A 20,166-nucleotide genomic window follows, 5' to 3' on the forward strand; every position below is an offset into this window, starting at 1 on the left:
CATGAAATGAAAATCATCTTGTTCATTTTTTCTTGATCACCCTAATACTTATCAAATTTGTCCTTCATCTTCTTTGCCATTTAACCCAAAAGAACATCTTCATTTAATATCAATTGTTTCAAGTAAACAACAACTTCACAAATTTCAAGAAAATGATGATTTGATGTAACATAAAGTGATCCAGATACCTTTACAGTAAGCTTATAAATGATTTCAAGAAATTTTGTCATCCTCTCAATCACTACTCAAAAGTGTACATGCAAGAACTTCCATCCACAATATCAACAAACTCAAGATGACGTGACAAGCCAATATTATGATCAGCATATTCTAAAATTGCACTCTCATATTCAATAGCCCTGTTCAACATCAAGTATGTAGAATTCCATCTTGTAGGAACATCCAAACATAAAGATTTCCTAACTAGATTTCCTTCATCACAACATTCCTGAAACTTTTTCCACCTAGCAGGAGACTGCCCGATATATCTCACTGCTTGCCTAATACGTTCAATAGACACAGTTGATTCTTTTATACCATCCTGAACAACAAGATTCATAATATGAGACATGCACCTCACGTGAAGATATTTACCATTCATGGAATTGGTCCCCCATTTAGTTAACTTCTTAGAAAGCTCCTTCACCGTCACATCATTTGAACTAGCATTATCATCTGTGACAGTGAAAATCTTTTGTAACCCCCACTCTTTCAAACAATTAATAATACTATTTGCCATATCTTCACCCCTATGACTAGAAATTGGACAAAAGTTGATAATTCTTTTATGCATTTCCCATTCACTATCAATCCAACAAACAGTAATACACATATAATTTATTCGTTGTAAGGAAGTCCAAGTATCAGTGGTAAGACAAACTCTATGATCTTTAAAAAGCTTCACCAACTTATGTTTTTCCTCATTGAAAATATCAAAACAGTCCCGAGTCACAGTTCTACGTGAAGGAATTCAAAAAAGGTTGTGCAACTTTCATATTTCATAAAACCTTCTTTTTCAACAAAGCTGAAAGGAAGTTCATCCACGATCACCATACGGTACAAAGCTTTCCTACATTGTTCTTGATCAAATTTCCAAGGAATAATATCTACATCACCCTTATTACCCCCCGGAATAGGTTTAAAGGCTATTTTTGATTGACTTTTTGCAACATCTAAAGGCATTTTTGTACAATTGGCCATATGTGGTGATTTCGTACCATTTTCTTTTGAATCGACAAAATATTCTCTTTTGCAATGTTTACAGACACCCTTTTGATTTCCTTCTAGATCAATAATTTGGCCAAATTGTTCCCATGCAACAGACCTCTTTTTTCTTTGTCTCTTTACTTTTGATTGTACTGATTGAGATTGTGATGTCACATTTGAATTAGAAGGTCCACTTTCACCAATCAACTTATCAATCATAATATTTTCAGCCATGCTTTTGTGTCACTGTGAGTTTGATTTAAAAGAAATCAAGCAGCGACTAGCAAGGCAACAAAGTATTAAAATGAAACACATGATTAAACAGGCAGTTAACAAAAACATGTTTAATATAGACATTGAAATAGTATAGACATTCCCTAAAACATGTTTTCTAAACATGAAGTGCGAAACAAAAACCAAAAGATAATACATAGTTAACAAAGCAGAACACATACTACAGATTTAGAAAATCATTCAAGTAAATATGCAAAAATTGATTTCTAAGGGAAGCCTAAATCAGTGTTTCTAAGATACCAAACTAAGACGAATTCAGAAATGGGATATGAAACACTGACCTTAGTGCAATGCTTTGCCGTAAAAAGATAATGGTAGGAAACTGACTCTTGAAGGGATGACTGGTGACTAGTGGGGGCGTGAGCCATAAGGCGGAGAACTGGTGAGGGCGTGAGCCATGAGGCGGACTGGCGGAGAACTGGTGTGGACTGAGGGTGACAGGGTGTGAGGCGGAGAAACTAAAAAAGAGAAATTGAGAAGTGAGAACTATGTATATGAAACCCTAGTATGTATATACTTAAGGGTAAACTAGTAAATTAGTTAACCCTTATTGGGTTATAGGTTTTATCCAATAACAGAATTGCTAAACCTAGCCCGAATCGATAGCCCAATAAAAACAAATTTTACCCGTTACCGAACCGTTAACCCAATAACTCAATATTGATAACCCAATAAATAATTAACGATTTCGGTTATCTGTTTTACCCTATATATGCCCACCCCTAGTAAGACACAACATTGCCACTAGATATCTTAGACAAAAACCCTACCAGACTAGTCTCACAAATGTACGAAGTAAGGCAAGACTCAACTACCTCCTAACCTAAAACTCTAATACTTGACCTCCATAGCTTACTATCAAGGGCCATGTCCTCGGAAATCTGAAGCATCGTCATGTCCTGCCTGATCACCTCTCCCCAATACTTCTTAGTCCGCCCTCTACCCCTTCTCGTGCCCCCCACAGCTAGCCGCTCACACCTCCTTACCGGAGTATCTGGGCTTCTCCTCTGTACATTCCCGAACCATCTGGGCCTCGCTTCCCGCATCTTATCATAATTGGGAGCCACGCGCACCTTCTCCGGTATCTCATTGTTGATACCTAATTTTGCCCTCATATTTTCTCAAAAAATATATACACTTTCAAAACATCATTTTTGCATCATTTTTTAGTTTACAAATCTATACAAGCATTTTCTATAATTTTCCATAATTGTAGAGCTTTAAAATCGATTTTCCTGCATTTAAATTACTTAAATATTTATTAATTACTCCTTCAAATTTTTTTTGTGATGACTTAATCACCTAAAATTATTATTTTTCACCTATAATACGTGCTTCAAATATTTTACTTCATTTTATGTGACTACATTAATATTTTTAAGCTATTTGCACAATTTTGCAGTAATAGCCTATATTTGTACAGAAATGCTCTTTATTTATATTATTTATGTCAAAATTGTATTTTATATTTTTATAATACAAAGTTATTATTTTTAAGCATTTCAGTGTATAAATAATATTTTACTTATTTATCAAGTATTTTTATAAATTATGTTCACGTATTTAAATAATAGCCTAACTTTAAACTAATTTTTTGGACCAAATTGGCCCAATATACTTAGCCGAATAGACCCCAAGCCTAAACCAGGAGACCCTTCTACCCAACCCAGTCGGTACCCATTTTAGACCCGCCCTACCTTCTTTTAAAATCCTGGCCGTTGATCTTGAGATCAACGGCCATGATTAACCCCCCATTTTTAATTACTTCCTCCACCTAAACCCTAGAGACTCACTCGTCTCTTTACAGCCGCCTCTACACTCTCTCGAACCTTCCCCCTTCTTCTCTAAACCTTAGTATCTGTTGCATGATTCTCTCCGATTCTAGCCTAAAAATGGATTCTACCTGCTATCTACTTACCTTATTAGCCCTATCCCGCTATTCGTCATCCGTTTATGGTATCACATAGGTACTTGCCTAACTATGGCAAGTATAATTTACAAAATACAGACTGGAACGACTCGAATCTTTGGATTTTAGACGGTTTTCTGTCTAGATATGCTCGACAAGGTGCGATTTACACCTTTAATTTGGGTTTTCAAGCAACTGGACCCAACTAGGGTTTGAGATTTTCCCTTTTCCTTACTGATTTGCGATTGCATGTGATATTCTTTCCTTTCTCGTGTTTGATTGATGATTTTTTCTTGTTTGGGTGTTTAATTTCTACTACTATATAAACCCCTCCCTATTCCTCTTTAGGAGAGACTTAATCGCTATATTTTTCACTAAAAATTGGAGTTATCACTATATTGTTCTCTTATTCTATACCTTGATTCTTGGTTGGCTGAAAGCCAAGGTCACCATGATTTGACTTTTCAATATTTCTTGGTGCGAGCACTGTCCGGGGTTCCTCTGAAGCCACTTGGGAACTTTGAAGCATTGAGATTCTGGATTCTCGTTCTTTGTTTGATTCAGAATAATGTGGAATTTTTGTTCTTTATTGTTGTCTGCTTAACTGGCAAATCATTTGACTCTTGCGATTTCGTTTTTATGTGTCTATGATTTGTACATTCCCACTTCTGAAATTCATGGCTTAATGTGTTTCTAGGCTACTTTTGTGTGCAACTCTATTAACTTTACACTCGTTTTAAGTCTCTTTTGCATTTAATCTCATCTAATGCTGCTAGTTTTAAGATTGTCTATGTCTAACTTAGATAATCTAAACCATCCTAAGTTCATTTAGATAATGTATTCTGAGTTACTTATGTATGCAACTTTGTAGTTTTGCATTTGTATTGAATCTTCTTTTTTAAGTTCCTTAGTCTACTGTGTCAATACCTGAATTCCTGCATATGTTATTTGACATGAGCTTGTTGTACCATTCTGTTCTGAATTTCTGTATTAATAGGTTTGTCTACGAATGTGTTCTAATCCATGTTAAGACCATTTCTATCAACTATGATATGCTCCCCTTTTAGTGTGTTTCACATCATATCTCTATTTTTGCTCAGTCCTATATCCTTAGTAACTGTTTGTAACCTTTAGGATGGCCATCTTAGTTTGTATTTACCTACCATATCTGATGTTGTTTTGTCTCCTGATGTGAGTTAACATGGCTGTCTTATGGCATTGTGATGAAATCTTAGCATAATGGGGACCTTCAAGTCAGTGCCTTAAACTTGTTTGGTGCTATGTACCTTTGTATGATAATCTTTAGTAATCCTACAAACTTGTTTCTCCCCTAACTCTTTCAGTATGATTCTGCTAATGTGTTATTTTGCTAAGTGTTGAACCTAATTCTAAGTCTTCCTGACCTTCTTAATTAGTTGTTCTATATTCTCAACTTTGCTATGTCTACCTTTTAATTTATAAGTATATTTCCTCAACTTATATCCCTAACCATTGTCCACACACTCTCGTTTGTTACATATGCTATTCTAAACCTATCATTATTAGCCAACTGAAAGCCAAGTCCACCAAGACTCTTAGTATTGACCTCCCTAGTATGAGCACTGCTCGGGGTTGATTTGAGACTCTTGTGAACTCTGACACACTAGGGTTTGGGGTATTTTAGACACTCTCTCTACTACTAAGACCTGAACTATCCCTGATACTCAATTATTTCTTCCTATTGTCTAATGAATATGTAAACTGGTTGGTTTAATTGATTTATTGCCTGGGTAATATGGTTAATCTGTGATTGTGTGATTTGGCTTTGATCTCTTCTATGGATTCTGGGTTGTGCTGATGAATATGGTTCCTTGTTGGAAATCTGGGTATGCTACGTGAGAATTGTTGAAGGCCAAGGCAGTGCTGGGTATTTCTTTTGGGCCTGCTGTAGGCCTACTATCATTATTTGTATACTATTTGTAATTACTTTTATCATTAGGTCCGTAATAACTTTGTAATAAACAATTGAGGTGTTAGCAAAAATGGGGGAAACGAGTTTACTTAATGTTTGCATGAAAGGGTAGAAAACATGCCTATAGGATTCAATGATTTACTTGCTATATATGCCACTCAATTCCTATGTGCACTATAGAAATCATGTCATTAAGAGAATGTAACGACCCAATCGGTTGTTTTGAGCTCTAGCACGCCGTTCAGTGATTTGAGGCCCCAAGTAGCTTTACTTCAGGTATTATGACTTGCATGCATGGTCGGAATTAAATTTTGGGAAGTTAGAAGTTGTTTTGGAAAGAAAATTCTCATCTCGAAAGCTTTAATTTGGAAGAATTGACTAAAGTGTGATTTTTGAGTAAACAACCTCGGAATCGGGATTTTAAGGTTCCAACAAGTTCATATGATGATTTTGGACTTGGGCGTATGTCCGGATCAGGTTTTGGATGACTCGGGAGCGTTTCGGAGCCTATTTTGGAGTTGGCATTTTAGAAGAATTTCATAAATTTGGGATGAGGTGTATTTAAATATTATCGATGTCTGTGTGGGATTCTGAGACTGGGAATAACTTCGTATGATAATTCTGGTATTGGGAGCGCGTCCAAAAGTGGATTTGGAGGTCCGTAGGTCATTTCGGGGTCATTTGGTGAAAGTTATAAATTTGAAGGTTTTTGAGAAGTTTGACCGGGAGTGGACTTTTTGATATCATGGTCGGATTCTGATTCTGGAAGTTGGAGTAGGTCCGTAATGTAAAATGTGACTTGTGTGCAAAATTTGATATCAATTAGACGTGATTTGATAGGTTTAGGCATCGAATGTAGAAATAGGAATTTCTTAGTTTCATTAGACTCGAATTGGGGTATGATTCATGTTTTTAGCGTTGTTTGATGTGATTTAAGACCTCGACTAAGTCCGTGATATATTTTGGGACTTGTTGGTATGTTCGGACGGGGTCCCAAGGGGCTCGGGGTGAGTTTTGGGGTGGTTTCAAACCATTTTTAGGCCATTTTTAGCTGCTGGTTTTTGGCTACAGCGGTGTGATACGCTATCGCGGTGAATTGGTAGCAATCACAATGAGTAAAATGGGAGAAATTGGCCAGTGAACGATCACGTAGAGGAAAGTTTTTGCTGCATTGACCTGACTTTGGAAGCTTGTATCTTACAGTATATAAGGAATTTGGAGATGATCCATAAATGAAAGTTGTAGATCGTTGTGTCTAGGTTTCAGAAAATCAAACCATTTGGCATTTAGAGTTGTGTACAAAAAGTTAAGAGTGGTACACTACAGACTATCGGGGAAGAGTTGGGAAATCGCAAAGAAGAAATTTGTGTTGCATAGGGCTGACTTTGGAAGCTTATATCTCGTAATCTATAATGAACTGGGAGATGGGCAAAGCATGAAAGTTATAGTTCTTGGAGTCTAGTTTTCAAAAAGTTAAACCATTTGTAATTTGGAGTTTTGTACAAAAGTTATGCCATTATACTAGAGGTTGTCTGAAAGAGCTGGGCATTTGTTCTTCGTGATCGCGAAGGGCAAATTTTGGGCTGAGAAATGTTGTGCTTCGCGATAGAGAAGCATTTTCCGCGATCGCAAAGAGTAAATACCTGGGCAGAAGCTATATTTCGAGGTTTTGGCTATTTTTAACATATTTGAAGCTATGGGCTCGGATTGAAGCGATTTTTAGGTGATTTTTACCATATGGATTGAGATAAGTGTTCTATATCCGAAAGTAATTATACTTTATGATTCTATGGTTATATTCACCATTTATTTCGGATTTAAATGGAGGAAATTAAGATTTTTGCAAAACTTTTCAAGAATGAAAATTTAAGATTTGGAGGTCAAGTTGTTATCGGAATTTGATAAAATTGGTATGGTTGAACTTGCATCGGAATGGGTTGTCGGATTTTGTGAGTTTCATCGGATTTCGAGACGTGGGGTCCCGCTGCCAACGTTTCAAGAGGAGTTGAGAATTTTTATAAATCGTTAAATTTCAAGCATTTGAGTATATTTTTAACTAATTTGCACGTTCTTTAACTAGTTTCAGATTGAACAGCACCAAGTTGGGGCTTTAGAGTGAAGTTGTGACTGGAAAGTGGGATTTAAGACGAGGTAAGTCTCCTTTCTAAGGGACACTTTCCAGTTATTACGGGGTTGGACCAAGGGTCTGCGCTCAGCCCATTCCTATTTGCCCTGGTGATGGATGCACTGACTCATCATATTCAAGGGGAGGTGCCATGGTGCATGCTATTTGCTGATGACATTATTCTAATTGACGAGACACGAGGCGGCGTCAATGAGAGGCTAGAGATTTGGAGACATGCTCTTGAGTCTAAAGGTTTCAAGTTGAGCAGGACAAAGACGGAATACCTCGAGTGCAAATTTGGAGTTGAGCCGACGGAAGCAGGAGTTGAAGTGAGGCTTGACTCTCAAGTCATTTCCAAGAGGGGTAGTTTCAAGTACCTTGGATCGGTTATCCAGGGGACCGGGGAGATTGACGAGGATGTCACACACCGTATAGGGGTGGGGTGGATGAAGTGGAGGTTAGCGTCGGGAGTCTTGTGTGACAAGAAAGTGCCACCGTTACTAAAAGGTAAGTTTTATAGAGCAGTGGTTAGGCCTGCCATGTTATATGGAACTGAATGTTGGCCGGTAAAGAACTCACACATCCAGAAGATGAAAGTAGAAGAGATGAGGATGTTGAGGTGGATGTGCGGGCATACAAGGATGGATAAGATTAGGAATGAAGATATTTGAGAGAAGGTGGGCGTGGCCCCCATGGAGGACAAGATGCGGAAAGTGAGACTCAGATGGTTCAGGCACATTCAGAGGAGGAGCACTGATGCACTGGTGAGGAGGTGTGAGCGACTGGCTGTGGTGGACACGCGGAGAGGTAGAGGGCGACCTAAGAAGTATTGGGGAGAGGTGATCAGACAGAACATGGCGCGACATAGGATTACTGAGGACATGACCCTTGACAGGGAATTATGGAGGTCGAGCATTAAGGTTGTAGGTTTGGGGAAAATTGTGAATATTTCTACAGCACAATAGAGTGAGACTAGCCAATTAGGAGTTAGACTAAGAATGTCATTGGTCGTCTATTGATGCAGGCTTTACCTGCTAGTTTTAATATACCAGCCATCTATTTCATATTTCGTATTCTGTATTTCATATCTCTTATATTGCTGTCATTTTATTATGCATTTTTATGGTACTAATATATCGGCTCCTGTTGCTTTTTTGAGCCGAGGGTCTCCTGGAAACAGCCTCTCTACCCTTCGGGGTAGGGGTAAGGTCTGCGTACATATTGCCCTCCCCAAACCTCACTTGTGGGATTATACTGGGTTGTTGTTGTTGTTGTTGTTGTTGTTGTTGTTAAGTCTCCTTTCTAACCTTGTAAGAGGTAATTAACCCCATAGGTGAACTAAATCATTATGTGCTTCTATTTGTGGGGGGCTACGTATGCAAGTGGTGATGAGAATCCGTACATAGCTACTAGATATGCCTATGTCTGGGTAGTTCTAGGCTTACATCATGTTTTGTTAATATTGTTATTGATTTATGTTTATTTTTGCCTTGAGAAGGAGCGGGATTGAGTTTGCTTATTAAATATTTTGGAAGGAGTTGAAATTGAGGAAACATTGGGATCTTAAAAGTTTTCATTCGAATTTCATATTTCTAAAAGAATGGAAGAATACTATAATAACTTAAGAAATCTATGTGTAACCGTGTCGCAAGTATGATCCACGAGCGGGGTAATTCCTTAGATTTATATTTGACCATATCGCAAGTATGATCCGTGAGCAGGGTAATTCATTCTACTATTCTCATGGGATTGGCCGATCACCTCGGCAAGTTAATAGAAGCATCTATACTTTGCGCCGTTTGACCCTCGGCAGTGCACAGTTTATATTTATATTGGATCGGGCCGAACGTCCTCGCTGGTATTTTTGTGTGATAATAGAACTGGAAGTCCTTTTTTTTAATTGGTATAAATCATTGTTTGGTGTGATCATATGTTTTAAAGGAAAGAAGTGGTTTAAGCTCTTGAATATGGTGAAGACTTGTTCAGTTGTTTCTTGTTCTGAGTCTTATTTTTGTATATCATGCTTAATTGAAATATTATCATATTGTTGGTCCATAGTAAGTGTCGAAGTCGACCCCTCGTCCCTACTTCTTTGCGGTTAGGCTGGATACTTACTGGGTACGCATTATTTTCGTACTCATACTACACTTGCTGTACATTTTGTTGTGCGGGCACATGTATGACTAGTGGCCTTGTGGGCGCAACAACGTGGTTGATACGGGAACTTAGGTGAGCTGCATCGTATGAGACGATCCGCAACCAACAGAGTTTCCATAAGAGTTCTTGTATTTTCTTTTCTGTCCAAATTTTGTATTTCGGATAGTTATTGTATTTTGTTTTACTTTCTAGTAAATTCTCATGCACTTGTGACACCGGGTTCTGGGATGATTAGGGGATATTCAGTATTGAAATTGGAAAACATCATTATTATTTTGTAAAGTTCATCTTTTACTAGTTAAATTGAAGGAAATTTATGATTTTAAAATATTAAAAAGAGAATTAAATTAACTGTTTAGTGTTGGCTTGCGTGACGGTGGTGTCCAGTGCCATCACGGCCTTTAACGGATTTTGGGTCGTGACAATATGGTATTAGAACACTAGGTTCAGTTATGTCTCATGAGTCATGAGCAAGTCTAGTAGAGTCTTGCGGATCGGTACGGAGACGTCTGTACTTATATTTGAGAGGCTACAACGCTATTAAGAGCACTTCCCTTCTTGATTCCTCATCGTACGAATTGATCCTTTTGAGGCTTGTACCTTTATTTATTTCCTATTCAATCTTATACGACGTGAGGCACTTGTTATGGATTGGGAATCGAGGAATTGTCATGGTACTACAGATATGGTGCAGGATGTTTCCACCTACGTATTTGATTGGGCTATTACCGTCGTCTTTCAGAAGGTCGTCCGTCTTTTCAACTCAGCATCAGTATTAGCTAAGGTTTTGAGATTTGGCATTGATTGTTATGAAGATTCGTGCATTGCTATCGCACAATGTTTGTGTAATGGTAGGATGCTTGTTTAGGCGTCGAGGCAGTGAATGACCTGAAAGGAGGTTTTACATAATGCATGATTCAGAGATTCGGTATTCTATTTCTGGTGGAGGAAAGGCAATCGGACTAGGAATGTTCAGATTTGGTTGATGGAGTAATGAGGCTTGGTATTTTCGAGCATGGTAGAGTTCTCAATTATGATGTGGTGTCATCGTCCTTGTTGAACACGTTAAGGTTCGCCGATGTTGTAGCCTTCTTTAATTTGCCTTCGGGGCAGAGTATTGTAAAATGGCACTTGAGATGCAGTTGTCAGAGATAACGGAGTGTAGCGATTTCGGAATCGAATTGGTACTTCTAGTATTAATGGCTAGAGAAAGATGATATTCTAAGAGGTTTAGAGTTGGTAGCGGCTCATTTGTTCGGGTGTTACGGAGATGGATTCAGATTTGGGGCAACAATTGGGCGACAAAAGACAAGGAAGGACATGTGGGAGGTGTTTTGCGGTGGTTGAATTTATAGAAGGTCAAGTGTGAAAAGTAGAAGTCGAGGAGTTTCTTAAAGGAGAGGGTTGAACCAAAGTAGGAGAGCCCCACCGTCTATGATTGGACTGTGTGGTTATCTACTTGTATGGTTTTTGGTTATCGATTTATTGGTGGGTTATTACGACTAAGGAAAAAAAACATCAGTGGTAATTTGAGCAAAGGATTTGAGGAATATATGCTATCTTTGGACGTATCGATTCATGTTCAGGTTTTGGGAAGACTCGGAGTCTACGCTTCGTGTGGATGTGATGTGTAAGGAAAGGAATTCAGCCGGTTGCTTCTTGGAGAGGGTGTTCATATGCTAGCAGGGCCTTGGAGTGTGACTATATTCAGGAACAAATCAGAGTGGGTGACTCTCAACAATGGCCCTAGTAGGTTCAAAATTAAAGTTTGGTGCCTAAGGATTTTGTGTTCGTGGTATGATTAAGTATCGAGATTTTGCAGCAGATTATAAAAAGGGCTTGGAGTGTTCTATGTTATCTTCGGTCTGCGTTGTAGCATTGGAGGAATGGGAGAAAATAACTTCGGAATTCATAGAGGAATTATCAGAATGGGTGTACCAGTTGAAAATGTGAATGTGGGCACAAGGAGAGTATAAGATGATTCGTGGGTTTGTGGCCTTGTGAAATGGGATTACATAGGACAAGTGTGGATTGAGTTTGTTATATTTTGAATGGAGCCATTGTTATTTCTAAGGAAAGTCCAGAGTAAATTAGAAGAAGTTGGTTCAGTTAGCAGTGGTTGAATCGGCATGGTGGTGGAAATGATCAGTTCCTTCAGCGTGTTAAGTTATGCATGTGATTGGTGGCAGTACGTGCGAGGCTTATCGGCTGCTGTAATTTGATTTATTTAGAGATATTCAATTATAATGGTCTGATAAGTGTAGTCGGACCCCGGAAGAGTTATGGTGGCTTAGAGCCCTACTTGAGGATTGTATTTTCTGCGGTTATGGGAATTCAGTCGCGTGTTGCAATGGTTCTCCTGAAATAAGTTAAGTGAAAGGTTTCTATATGATGAAGTGTGTATCCTATTAGTGGTTCAGAAGTTATGATAGAATTCTTGTGCTTTCTCGCATTGGTAGGATAGGTGCGATGAGCAGCATGAAATTTGAAAGTTAAGGATCGAGGCTGCAGTTAGGTGTTGACAAGAGTGTCACGAGCTCGGATGAGCAGGAAAGGATTCAGATGTTTAGAGTAAGGTGGTATTATCTTTAGCATCACCTGAGGTCGGTGTCATGTGTAAGAGGCTTTGTGTACTGATTTGAAGATCCTTGACTCACTTTATAGCATTAGTATGGCCGGTGGTATGGATGTGCAGACTTGTTACCTGGTGCGGAAGGTAGTGGGAGCGTGACCATGGAAAGATTGTATAGGTGTGACATATAGTCACTTGATTGATCGAAGATTGGAACTAAGTATAGAGATTGTGGTACTACCGTTCATGTGAGAATTTATGCCTGAAGGGCGCTCGGTTCATTTGGTTGTGGACTGTGGAAGTTTGTTCCGGATCTACGGTTGTTCTTGTGTGTCATGGGAAGAAGGTTTATTGTGGATCCTTGAAAGGTTACTGGCCTAGTGCGGTACGATCAGAATCGGCTTGAGGTCTGTGGATGGATCTTAATGTGAACATGGGCTCTATATCAGGCCAGATGTATTTTTTTCAGCATAGCTCCTTGTGGAGGAGTATTCGGACGTTGGATGTTGTTTCATCATTGGCTATTTCATGTAATACTATATTATGTCGTGTAAGTTATGAAACGGCTTGATAAATTTCATATGTGCTGAGGTTCTGCCTAGCGATGGTATTATGTGAGCAGGATAACTGTCGAGATTCATATCATATATTGCACCTTAGTTGTGCTTGAGTTTTGTAGCGTATGGCGCTATCTGTCTCCCCAAGGATTGTATCATGCACATGGCCTACTTGTGGCTGATATTCGGGTATTTTGTAGTAATGAGCATTCTAGCTCGGTAAGTATCTCCTTGTATAGATTTTATGTATGGATCGGGTTCCACGCTACAACAGTGTGATGTTGAGTACAATACCATGTATCTATCCTTGTGTGTTTTGTTTCTCACTTTCTAAGGAAGGTTCGTAACACCTTTTCGGTTGTCTAATTAGTTATGTAGGTTGAGTAGTCATTTCCAGAGTTCGTTTTCCTTATGTATCACATTCGCGTTAGTAGCTTGTTGGCAAATTGTGGCATCATATGAGACTCTTGGTCGTGTTTGAGGTGGCCTTTTACATGAGCAGCTCGTACTGGGTGAGACGAGATTCTTGGATCCGAGATCAGTTGATCAGATTTATATGAAGCATATTAAAGAGCAAATATCGTTTTTATTTCATAATGGGTTAAAGGTTCTTGTCACGAAGAGAGACTCAATGATTTGTTGACTCGACAGTCGGTTATGAAATTTCTACACATCTCTTCCATCGTGGAAACATTGCAAGAGTTGGAACATGACTTACATATGTCATGAGGTGTGTTGTGGTTATCAGATTCATGGAATTTCAGCTATTGTTATCATAGGATGTTATTATAGTCATGTGAAATATGTGGTACATGGTGTGAATCTAGAAAAGGTATGCAATCATGTTTTGGAATGGTGTGTAGTGACTAATACGGTGTTTGCATGTTGAAAGCAGTCCCGATGGATAGTTCCAGATGTTGGAATTTGGCTCTAAGGCTTATTTGACTAAATAAAAGGGAGAATCTTCAGATTGACTCAACCTAATGTGCTCAACTGGGTTGTGGTAACACAGGTAGGTGCACGAGCTATTAAACAGTGATTTTGGACAACTCCAGAGCAGTTCTTGGCACGTTCGAGGACGAACGTATGTTTAAGTGGAAGAGAATGTAATGAATCGACTGGTCGTTTTGAGCTCTAGCGCATTGTTCGGCGGTTTGAGGCCCTGAGTAGCTTCACTTCAGGTATTATGACTTACATGCGTGGTCGGAATTGAATTTTGGTAAGTTCGGAGTTGATTTGGAAAGAAAATTCTCATTTCGGAAGCTTTAAGTTGGAAAAATTGACTAAAGTATGATTTTTGAGTAAACGACCTCGAAATCGGGATTTGAAGGTTTCAACAAGTTCATATGATGATTTTGGACTTGGGCGTATATCCGGATCGGGTTTTGGATGACTCGGGAGCATTTCGGCGCCTATTGTGGAAGTTGGCATTTTGGAAGAATTTCATAAATTTAGGATGAGGTGTATTTCATTGTAATCGATGTCTGTTTGGGATTTCGAGTCTGGGAACAACTCCGTATGGTGATTCTGGTATTGGGAGCGTGCCCGGAAGTGGATTTGGAGGTCTGTAGTCATTTCGAGGTCATTTGGCGAAAGTTATAAATTTGAAGGTTTTTGAGAGGTTTGGCCGGGAGTGGACTTTTTGATATCGGGGTTAGATTCCGATTTTGGAAGTTGGAGTAGGTCCGTAATATTGAATGTGAGTTGTGTGCAAAATTTGATGTCAATCGGACGTGATTAATAGGTTTCGGCATCGGATGTAGAAATTAGAATTTCTTAGTTTCATTAGACTCGAATTGGGGTGTGATTCGTGTTTTTAGCGTTGTTTGATGTGATTTGAGGCCTCGACTAAGTCTGTGATATGTTTTGACTTGTTGGTATGTTCAGACGGGGTCCCGAGGGGCTCAGATGAGTTTCGGGGTGATTTCGGACCATTTATATGCCATTTTAGCTGCAGGGTTTTGGCTACAACAGTGTGCTACGCGATCGCGGGGAATTGGTAGCGGCCGGGATGAGTAAAATGGGAGAAATTGGCCAGTAATTCGCGATCGCGGAAGGCCTTTCGCGATCACGTAGAGGAAAGTTTCTGCTGCACTAACCCGACTTTGGAAGCTTATATCTTGCAATCTATAAGGAATTTGGAGATGATACAAAACTGAAAGTTGTATCCCTTTGTGTCTAGTTTTCAGAAAATCAAACCATTTGGCGTTTGGAGTTGTGTACAAAACTTTGTTAGTGGTACACTACAGCCTATCTGGGAAGGGTTGGGAAATAACGAAAAAGAAATTTGTGTTGCATAGGGCTGAATTTGGAAGCTTATATCTTGTAATCTATAAGGAACTAGGAGATAACAAAAGCATGAAGGTTGTATTTCTTGGAGTCTAGTTTGCAAAAAGTTAAACTATTTGCAATTTGGAGTTTTGTACAAAAGGTTATGACCATTATACTAAAGGCTGTCGGGAAGAGCTGGGCATTTGTTCTTCGTGATCGCGAAGCATATTCTGCGATCGCGAAGGGAAAATTTTTGGCTGAGAAATGTTGTGCTTCGCAATCGCAAAGCATTTTCCGCGATTGCGAAGAGTAAACACTTGGGCAGAAGCTATATTTCGAGGTTTCAGCCATTTTTAACATATTTGGAGCTATGAAGCTCGGATTGAAGCGATTTTGAGGCGATTTTCACCATATGGATTGGAGTAAGTGTTCTATATCCGAAAGTAATTATACTTCATGATTCTATGTTTATATTCATCATTTATTTCAGATTTAAATGGAAGAAATCAAGATTTTTGCAAAACTTTTCAAGAACGAAAATTTAAGATTTGGAGGTCAAGTTGTTATCGGAATTTTATAAAATTGGTATGGTTGAACTCGTATCAAAATGGGTTGTCGGATTTTGTGAGTTTCATAAGATTTCGAGACGTGGGCCCCACTGCCAACCTTTTGAGCGGAGTTGAGAATTTTTATAAATTGTTAAATTTCAAGCATTGGAGTATATATTTAATTAATTTGTACGTTGTTTGACTAGTTTCGGATTGAACGGCACCAAGTTGGGGCTTTAGAGCACAATTGTGATCGGAAAGTGGGTTTTAAGACGAGGTAAGTCTCCTTTCTAACCTTATTAGAGGGAATTAACCCCATAGGTGAACTAAATCATTATGTTCTTCTATTTGTGGGGGCTAAGCATGAACGAGATGATGAGAGTCCGTACATAGCTACTAGCTATGCCTATGTCCTGGTAATTCTAGGCTTACATCATGTTTTGTTGATATTGTTATTGATATATTGTCATGACCCCGGTTTGCCCTTTGTGAACCATCATGACGACACCTAGTCTCTATGAGGTAAGCCTAAATAATGCGGAAAATAAACGAAACTCGAAGAAGAAGTAATCAAAAGCCAAAAATAACCAAGTGTAACAATATTTAGAATGTCGTCACACCTCCTTTTTGCGCGCCTACCCCGAAGGGTAAATGCGTGAGGGAGTTTTTCCAATTTAAGTGACAATATTCGAAATGAGATTAGTTATTTAATTCAGAGTCGCCACTTGGGAAAGGATTGGCTTTTGGTGTCCCAAGTCACCGGTTTATCTTGAGTCCCAATTCGAGGAAAATATTCGACTTTCCAAATGAAGTCTGCGAACCAGAAATTCTAAGTAAGGAATTTTGTTGACCCGAGGGAAGGTGTTAGGCACCCCCGAATCCCGTGGTTCTAGCACGGTCGCTTAAATTGTTGTAATGGCTAAATACCTGATTTTTATACATGTTATGACTTGTGTGCTTTTATTAAGTTTAAACCGCTTTTATTATTTTTTTTAATAGAATTGCAACGTCGTGAAAATGCATCTCGAACCACGTCACAATCAATGCACCCGTGGTTGTTAATACGTTCCAACTCCGTTGAGATTTGGATTTGGGTCACATAAATGCGCACCCGAATTTAAGCATGTAATTTAATTAAAATCGCGTCTAAAGAATCTAACGTGTTATATCTTTGGGGAAACCCGTGAAGTTCGCTAAATGGACACTCCCGAAATCTAAGTAATTATTAACATCTATTGAGGGCCCCGTAGTTTATGCATCTTTGTTTGGCGAGACTCGCCTCATTTATTTTAAGGATATCCTAAAGTGACTACATTTCTATTAAATTCGTTTCTAAAATAAAAAAGAAAAAATCCTAATTAGTTACATGCTTAAAAAAGGGGGCGTAACATATTAAATGCTAGATTAAGACAAATGTTAACGGAAAGGAATATTACTAAAATTGAAATTATAAATAAACTACGTAATCGACAAATAATATGTTCAAAAGAAACTAATTATCCTATAATTAGATTAAACTCGCATTGTTAGATGACTTGAACCGTTGGAATTAATTATTTACGACTATTTGAAACTAGAATCAATCTTAATTACTAATGCATATTCGAAAGTTTATTAAATTCAAACGTCAACTCGTCTTGTTTGAACTCAAATCATGACATAATGCCTAATTCACGGAATTAATTTAAATTCATGCTTTAACTAAATTTAGCTACATGTTCACGATTAACCTACTGTTGACAATATTAAAACCTTCAAGCTAGTGAACTAACTAGTTTTACCAAGCCGATTCACTAAAGACCAACTTATGTTATTTTCCTCTTACTCCAATTGTTAAACAGTTTGACAGTAATGAGCATGGTTAAACATATACAACCTAATAACCAAACTAAAACAGAGTATTATTTAATACATCACTACAAGATGCCTAGTTATGCAAAGCAACCGAAATTTACAGAATAATAATACATGAGATAACCTAAACACAATCAGTAAAAGAGACAAAGGGAAAAAAAATTAAATTAAAACTTCAAAGTTCCATTCTTCATATGTATTCATGCTTTCATATTTCAGCTTACAATATCGATAAGGTTACGGCCATGTACCTGGTATTGGAAGTAAAAGAAGAGGAAGATCAGTAGAAGCAGCAATAGCGTAAATACATAGCAACAACAGATTCAGCAACAGCAAAACCAGTAACGATCAATAGAATAACCCAGTAATAGATTGAAAACCAGCAGTACCAGAATGCAATCGCAGTCAAAGCAGAAGAGAGACAGATACAAGACACAATAGTTTACTAATTTTTGAATAACACTCAAGGAAAAGCAACCTGAAATTATTCAAGTAAAAGTTCAGCTTGTTTTTCTCTTTTTGCTCTCAAATTCTGATTTCTCAAAATTCAGTCAACTCTCTCAACTTTCTCCTCTATCCTCCTCCTACACTGTGTAAAAATGACTCTATTTATAACCAAGACTCTTGTCTTGAACCACTAACCCGAAATATTCCCATAATTGCATGCCTTGCCCCCACTACTTAATGTTTTTCTTATTTAATTCCTTTGTTCCCCATGCCTACATATTTTGTCCCCCACTATTTTAAACAAATACATTATTCCCACTGCATTATGTCTTGTCCCCCACTATATTAAACAAATGCATTATTCCCACTCCATTATGTCTTGTCCCCCACCATATTAAACAATGTATTAACCCCCCACTACCCCATGTCTTGCCCCCCACCATGTACTATTGTAATATTATTAATGCCTAGTGGACGGAGCACTCAAAATTAAGGCTCGTTTCCCATTTTACCCCTGAAATAATTTGAAATTACCATAACACCCCCATCAGCTATATCCAAATCCTAATCAATTAACCGATTACGACTGTTATAACCAATTCCTAATCAAATTTTATCAACAAATTTAAGCTAGAAACTCAGATTATGTCAAATATTATCAAAACAAAGACTAAGGATTCTATAATAGTAACAAATTGAACAACATTTTTAACAACAAACATACTTTCGGATGCAATAACAATAACAAATTGAAACACAACAAATAAGTAGATTCAAATCAACTAGACCCAATAATCAATTGAACTTCAAATTAAATCTAACAACATTACAACCAAGATGAAGGATTCAAGTGATTAAACTAACACACTTCTGTATTTAAAACTAAACAAGAAAAATGAATAAAAACAAACTGAAGAAATAATCAAGAAATGACAAACAAACGAACAAGAAAAGAATCAAACATATACTGATTTCAGATCCGAGAATATCAAACAAAATACGGACATAACTGAAACTTAAACCAACTAACCGGATCGGAACAACGACGAACTCGAACGGAAACAAATCTGCCTGGAAACTTTGAAACCAAAATAACTCGAATCTGCCCGGAAAATAACTCGACGAGTAGGAACGCAGCAGTGGCGGCGCTGGTTCGTTTGTTTTGACAAGAAGAAGAAAGAAGCAGCAGCAACGCTGCTCAACTGGACGGGCGATGGAGGCGACGATGCTCATTTGGACGTGACGATCAAGCTGTGGTCGTTCGTGGCTGGAGGTGAAGGACAACTGTGAAAACTGTGGGCTGTTTGAGGCGATGTGGCTGGAGCTCGAAGCAGTGGCAGCCATGGCGATGAGGCGAAGACGAAGCAGAAGATGAAGCAGCAGGGATGGCTGCTGGAGCTCGACGAAGCTGGTTGTGTTAGAGAGGTCAGGGGTCGTTTGGTCGTTCATAGCTTGAACTTCGCGGCGAGGGGTCGTTTGATCGTTTGGACGAAGCTGGACGAAGCAGCAGCAGCAACGCTGCGTTGTGGTCGACGACGAGGGTGGCTGTGATGTGTATGTGTTGTTGTGTGTGTGTGTGTGTGTGTGTGTGTGCGTGAGGATGAGGAGGCAGCCATGGTTGCTGCTCGTGTTGGGGTTGTTTGGGACGACGGAGAAGAAAGATAGAGGGGGGGGGGGGGGGGCGGGTAGATGGTTTTTTAGGGTTTCGGTTTTTTTTGTTTTGGGAAAATGAAAATGAAAATGAAGAGGGGCAGTTGGATCTTTGGGGTTATGGGGCGGACCGGGTCGGGTTGGCCCGGTATGGGTTTGTTTCTTTTGGGCTTGTGGTTTAAATTTGAAGAAAAGGCTCAATCCAGTTTTCTTCTATTTTTTGTTCTTTTCTATTTATTCAATTTCCTAATTAATAAAGCTAAAAATGCTAAGATTAAATTATAAAACCCAAAATTATCTCAAAATACTAATTAACTCCTAATAACAATTATCGCACATTTAAGTAGCAATTAACGATAAAATCACACAATTTGGACGTTAAATGCTAAAATGCAACGTACATTATTTTTTATGATTTTTTTTTTTCGTTTTGTAAAACAAACTTAAATAAATATCAAATGCAAATGCGACATATTCTTAAATTTTTTATTAATTTAACACGTTAACATGCACAGGCAAAAATATAAATAATTATCAAAAATGCCACGAAAATTCAAAAATTGCACACAAAGGAAAATTGTTTTATTTTGAATTTTTGGGAGTAATTCTCATATAGGGAAAAAAT

The 20,166-nt window shown here is 38.3% G+C and overlaps 1 protein-coding gene across 1 annotated transcript; it reads right to left on the bottom strand.

The window, feature by feature from the left end:
- Positions 1-241: 241 nt before the first annotated feature.
- On the bottom strand, positions 242-1,440 carry LOC142180712 (zinc finger BED domain-containing protein RICESLEEPER 2-like). Its single transcript, XM_075252772.1, has 2 exons — positions 953-1,440; positions 242-803 (listed from the first exon to the last, which is right to left on the bottom strand). Exons 1-2 carry the CDS (start codon positions 1,438-1,440, stop codon positions 242-244), a joined length of 1,050 nt encoding a protein of 349 aa, XP_075108873.1.
- Between the last annotated feature and the right edge of the window lie 18,726 nt (positions 1,441-20,166).

The sequence above is a fragment of the Nicotiana tabacum genome, chromosome 5 (genome assembly GCF_000715075.1).
Source record: "Nicotiana tabacum cultivar K326 chromosome 5, ASM71507v2, whole genome shotgun sequence".
NCBI lineage: Eukaryota > Viridiplantae > Streptophyta > Magnoliopsida > Solanales > Solanaceae > Nicotiana > Nicotiana tabacum.